At 39.4% G+C, this 6,476-nt stretch overlaps 1 protein-coding gene across 1 annotated transcript; it reads right to left on the minus strand.

The window, feature by feature from the left end:
* Positions 1-4,323: 4,323 nt before the first annotated feature.
* Positions 4,324-5,815, minus strand: LOC147539056 (transcription factor WER-like). The gene is made up of 3 exons (XM_086643235.1): positions 5,506-5,815; positions 5,270-5,399; positions 4,324-5,105 (listed from the first exon to the last, which is right to left on the minus strand). The coding sequence occupies exons 1-3, from the start codon at positions 5,657-5,659 to the stop codon at positions 4,565-4,567; spliced, it is 825 nt and encodes a 274-aa protein (XP_086499361.1). The 5' UTR covers positions 5,660-5,815; the 3' UTR covers positions 4,324-4,564.
* Between the last annotated feature and the right edge of the window lie 661 nt (positions 5,816-6,476).

Here is a 6,476-nt window from a genome sequence, read left to right on the forward strand (position 1 = left end):
TAGCCATCCATTGTATAGGCAAAGTAGTATAAATAGGGGTGAGACCCTCATTTGTAAATGAACAAGTTAAGGAACAAGTTGAGAGCAACCAAGTTGGTATCCAAGAGAGTGAGTGACTTGGGAAGTGTGCCCACTTGTAAAGAGTTTTTCATAAGCAATAAAGCTTGGAGTTTTCTCTTAGAGTGTTCTTGTGCATACTTAGAAGCTTTCCTTGTTCAAGCATACTAGTGTGGAGCAGCCTATTAGTCTTAGTTACATAGGCATCCAAGTTCAAAAGGCTTAGACTTGTGCAGGAAGAGAAGCTACACAAGTGCCGCACGGAGTAAACAGCATAGTCGAAATTTTACCCCGTGACAATGCGCTAGCGCCTATATAAAGACTCACTTCTACTTCTCTTAGTATACTTCAATGCAGATTCGGCTAGTAGTTCGGGTATCATTCATCGACTATCGGGTTCCTCTATAATTTTAGGTCCAGTGTAGTGCATGCTTTGAGTGTTACAAAATAACCAACGGCCTCTCGCTCTAACACTGAAGCTGAATATGGTATGACGAAAGCAAGTAATCCAAGAAAAGAAATAGGAAATAAATCAAACAAAACACGAGAGGTTTACGTGGTTCGGTTGGTGAGACCCACTCCACAACGACAACGGCGCGATGATTTCCACTATGATTAGCAAACAAGTTACACAAGAGATTCGTGAGAATTCGACAATGTTATCTCCTAGGGTTTTAGTTTATATATAGTCAGTAAAACTCTAATCCCACCGACACCGCCTCACCGACTCTCTCTTTCTAATCCAAAATACACATCGATACACTAACACTAATAACCGACATAGGCCCTGCTCTGCATTCCAGCTTTGTCTCGGAGCCCTGCTTCTCATACCAGCTCTGCGTCGGAGCCCTGCTTCACATACCAGCTCTGCCTCTGTGATCAGACGTGCTAACGTGTCCAAAACTAAGCAGGTTGGCGGGTCTGGGCCGTAAACCGGGTTAGATATCAACCCATATTCAATACACTTTCAATAGAATATCGTGTTATTTTTATGAGTTTCGTGGATGTTACTCGGATAACTTTTTTTTCCAGGAGTTAGGCATTACTCTGACCACCCCTGGTCGCATTCTTTATAATAATAGAAGTGCAAAGATTGATGACTGCAAAACCCAATTTCGCAGAGCATATCAAATCATAATGAATTGGTTTACCATTTCGTAAAAGACAAGCTGGCGGTTGGAACGTTGAAGATTCTCTTTGTCCCGTCTCATATCCAGTTAGTCAGACTTAGACATCCTCACGAAAACCTCACCCAGATTAGATTTATGAGCTTCATCCCAAATTGAACCTTCAATTAAAACACGGCTATTTCATGTCTTAAACAAGAAGGTTCTGACGTTTCAACCTATTTTACTAATCTCAAAGCTCTTACGGATGAGTTGAACACCTTAATGACTACCGAACCATGTATTTGTGGGCATGCCTGACCATTGATTGATCGTACTATTCAAGATAGAGCAATGAAGTTCCTTCAAGGTCTTCATGACCGGTTTTCGGCTATTTGAAGCCAGATGTTATTAATGGACCTGTTTCCGTCTATTCTCCGTATTCACTCACTTGTTAAACAAGAAGAAGTTCAACAAAGTCTTCTAAACCCCATTGTTATCACCACTGAAGCTACTGGCCTAACCGTTGGCTCCAACAACAGTGGTTCCAATCAGTTTGATTGTTCCGATCGTCCACGTTCGAAACGTCCCCGACCTTTTTGCGACAATTGTAAAACCCATGGACACCATATTATAACTTGTTACCAACTTCATCGGTATCCACCTTAGTCCGGTCAATGAAACCGCAACCGTTATCGGTTTGAACCGATCATAGCTTCGGTCGTTGATCCCAACACTAGGGGGTGCCTTCAGCAACCTCCCGCACAGTAGAACAGTACCAATCTATTTTGGCACTTTTGGAGCAAACTAAACAGCCCACTGATTCAACTTCTATCGGCGCCTCTAATCCTCACATCAACCTAATGGGCAAGTCCTCTTCCTCTTTTCATCCTCCTTGGGTTATTGATTCGGGAGCCACCAGACATATTTGTTCGGCCCTTTCCCGATTTTCTAACTACTCGATTGCACCACCTAATTTCTTCATTCGCTTAGCCGATGGTTCTCGGGTTCGTGTTTTTCATATAGGTTCCGTCTATTTATCAAATACTTTCTATGTACAAGATGTTCTTCACATTCCATCTTTTAAATGCAATCTTATTTCTATTTCTCAAATCTCTAAGTCACTTCGTTGTACCATTTTATTTGCTAACCTTGAGTTGTGTCTTTTTCAGGAACGAGGAACTAGGGAGATGATTGGGCATGGTAGTTTTCATGATGACCTCTATTTACTTCGCATGTAGCGTCTCATTCTTTAGGTCTCAAGTTTAGTTAGAGATGATCCTAGTAATGTTTCTTATGATATATGGCATTGGTGTCTAGGCCATCCATTTTTGTCTCGTTTTAAGTATTTTAATTCTAAGCTTCCTTGTATAAATTTTAATTCTTCATCTAATAAAGTACCGTGCGATGTTTGTCCTCTTTCTAAGCAATGTCGTTTACCTTTTCCTTCTCCTTCCTCTTCTTCTTCTCACTTATTTGAATTAGTTCATGCGGATTTATGGGGTCTTTTTCCCGTCCATTCAAATTCCGGTTGTCGTTACTCTCTCACCCTTGTAGACGATTTCTTCTCGTTCATTTTCCCGTCCCATATCTTACCATGACCCGTCCTGATACTCGGTTAATGTTGTTTGCCAATTTATGTTTACTTCTACTGATCATTTTCAAGCAGTAAAGCGCATTCTCGATATCTCTAAGGAAGCATGCGCTAGCACCTATATAAAGACTCACTTCTACTTCTCTTAGTATACTTCAATGCAGATTCGGCTAGTAGTCCGGGTATCATTCATCGACTATCGGGTTCCTCTATAATTTTAGGTCCAGTGTAGTGCATGCTTTGAGTGTTACAAAATAACCAACGGCCTCTCGCTCTAACACTGAAGCTGTATATGGTATGACAAAAGCAAGTAATCCAGGAAAAGAAATAGGAAATAAATCAAACAAAACACGAGAGATTTACGTGGTTCGGTTGGTGAGACCCACTCCACAACGACAACGGCGCGATGATTTCCACTATGATTAGCAAACAAGTTACACAAGAGATTCATGAGAATTCGACAATGTTATCTCCTAGGGTTTTAGTTTATATATAGTCAGTAAAACTCTAATCCCACCGACACCGCCTCACCGACTCTCTCTTTCTAATCCAAAATACACATGGATACGCTAACACTCATAACCGACATAGGCCCTGCTCTGCATTCCAGCTTTGTCTCGGGTCCCTGCTTCTCATACCAGCTCTGCGTCGGAGCCCTGCTTCACATACCAGCTTTGCCTCTGTGATCAGACGTGCTAACGTGTCCAAAATTAAGCAGGTTGGCGGGTCGTAAACCGGGTTAGATATCAACCCATATTTAAGACACTTTCAATAGAATATCGTGTTATTTTTATGAGTTTCGTGGATATTACTCGGATAACTTTTTTTCCAGGAGTTAGGTGTTACTCTGACCACCCCTGGTCGCATTCTTTGTAATAATAGAAGTGCAAAGATTGATGACTGCAAAACCCAATTTCGCAGAGCATATCAAAGCATATCAAATCATAATGAATTGGTTTACCATTTCGTAAAAGACAAGGTGGCGGTTGGAACGTTGAAGACTCTCTTTGTCCCGTCTCATATCCAGTTAGTCAGACTTAGACATCCTCACGAAAACCTCACCCAGATTAGATTTATGAGCTTCATCCCAAATTGAACCTTCAATTAACCGATATTCTAGTGAATGAATCCCACCCGAGTTAAACACCAAATTAGCGTGAATCGTGAACCATCTGGTTAGTTCCTAAGATCTCAAGATATCTTTTCCATAATTACAACTGCCTCCATCTTATTCTTCTTCTCTTAAATACTACCTCTTGATCAGTTCGGAGTAGATTGTAAACGCATAAATTACATCCTTTGTCAATTGTACATTGCTTATCCTAAGTCTGGAAACTGAGAACTCTACATATGAATGCCCTTACCGAGCAGAGCTCCCGTTGATGTTGCATAATGTATATGCCTAACATGCATCTCATTTCAAGACTGGCTGCTAGCATCCTGCAATGGCAAATACAAAAGTTTTCTTGCAATGTTGTTCTTTTGTTCAGTACCCCAAGTTAGATGTCTCTCTTTTTAAATTCTTTTGTGTTCTTCCCAGGGCACCTAACAAGAAAAGGATTCCTATTAATGCAAGGATCATCAAGTTCATAAGATGAACTTATTCATTTAAGCTACAGAAATTTTACATATTTGATGGTTCAGGCAAATTACCTTTCCAAATCCAACAAGAAAAAGAAACTAATGTCTCTCTCATATTATTGCAAACTTGAATAGAAGGACAACAACTAGTTAAACACATAATAACATGCAGACAACTTATCTCAGATGGAGATAACTAGGTTATGTATCATCCCAACTTCACTAATTATGATGTAAACCCGGTAGACTGAACGCTGGAGTATTCTTCAAGAGATGGCAAGAAAGGCTCATAGAACTCGATGTTCTCCCAAACCGGCCACCATGAAAATGTATCAATATCTTCCCAGTAGTTCATGCTCTTGCACTCCACTGAATGTGCAGGCATCAGACTAGTTTGTGTAACATAGCTTTCATTTATTTCATTTATCGTGATATCGTCGTGAATCTCTCGGGAGTATTTTGGTTTTATATCATCTTGCCTTACCTTATCCTGTTCAATATCTTGTCTATATATTACATTTGTATCAACAGTGGCTTTTACAGCAACCCTTTCACCAAGAGATATAGTGCTTCCAGTTGAGGTAGGATTAGGGTTATTGTTGATTTTTGTTGACCTAGGGTTCCTCTTCTTGGACTTAAGGCAGGTGGGTTTCATCGATTGACTGCGATGATGCTGGCCTAGTTTCTGTTTGCTGAGGTGAGTGTTCCAGTAGTTCTTTATTTCATTATCAGTTCGACCGGGGAGTCGGCCTGCAATCAACGACCACCTTCACTCCGTAGACAAAGAAATAGTTAATAACTAATTCCAACTTACTAGTTCCAACTTCGAAACCCTAGCTAGACAGACGATTAATAACTAATAATTGCATGAGAAGATTAATATATCAGAGAAGTAAATAGACTAATAGATCGAAAAAAGGGTAATACGAACCGATTTCCGAGTAGTTTATGCATTCGAATGATGAGATCTTCTTCATCTTGAGAGATCTGCCCATGTTTGATATTAGGTCTAAGATGGTTTTTCCATCTCATCCTGCAACTCTTTGCACCCCTCATCAACCCTAGAAAACATAAAAAGGGACTAATTAACATATCACAAAACAGTATATAGTTGAGTAAACCTAAACCTATATTAGCTATATGGTATTGTTAATTATTATGTAATACCAGATCTTTTTGAAACAGTAGTCCATTTCCCTTCTCCATGAGTTTCAATGTAATTTTTGAGGAGCAAATCCTCTTCTTGTTTCCATGACCCTCTTTTGATCATAGTCATACAATCTTTTCTTTTATTGGTTTTATCTCCTGATGCTGACTCCATAACTAACTTTTTCTCTCACTCGAATGAAGAGTAGTTAGATCATATGATAAAAGAAGGAAAGACAGATCAATGCTATAATTAAGAAGAGAATTGAAGTACTGATGTGGTTATGGTGTTCTTCCCATCAATGATATTTATATTATTTTATTCATGAATGTATATTCAAGTTCCCTAGCTATCTTATTTTATTAATTTTTTTTTTAAGTTTTCACTTTATCTCCACTTTATACCTTTTGGATTAACATATCTTTACTTGTGGACCTTACCATGATTTGTTTAGGGGTGCGAATTGGGCCCGTATGAGTGCGAACGGGTAGACCACCTCTGAGCGCGGACAGGTTCCGTAGAAATCCAAAATGGCTATTAGGGCAGCCAAAATTGGACGGGCGCAATGTAAACTTCACTGACCTGAACCCCCGTACCCAAAATTAAGACAGTTAGGTCGTGTATCGTGTCATCTGGGTGGTAGATGCAAGATAAATATTGAAGTACTTTTTTTTTGTTCAAACAATATTAAAATACTTAATAGTATATAAAATAATAAATAAAATATGTTTAATAGATTTAAACTCTAACTTAATTAATTTCATCGGTGGATTCATTCCTATACAATTCATTTAAGAATTCTTTATAAACAATCAAAACATTTTGAGATGTGATGATTTAACGAAATTCACAATAACTATACATCTTCATACTGATTCAGATTTTGAAGCTGACTCAGCACGGCGAGAAAATGGTAAACCTGGGACGGTGGAAGGAGGTCTGCAAGTCCAGCTCCGCACCTTGAGCCCACTCTGCCTCGAGGCCGGAGGGA

This window comes from Eschscholzia californica, unplaced genomic scaffold, assembly GCF_041429995.1.
Source record: "Eschscholzia californica isolate CP2 unplaced genomic scaffold, dmEscCali1.0.p SCAF_5, whole genome shotgun sequence".
Lineage (NCBI taxonomy): Eukaryota > Viridiplantae > Streptophyta > Magnoliopsida > Ranunculales > Papaveraceae > Eschscholzia > Eschscholzia californica.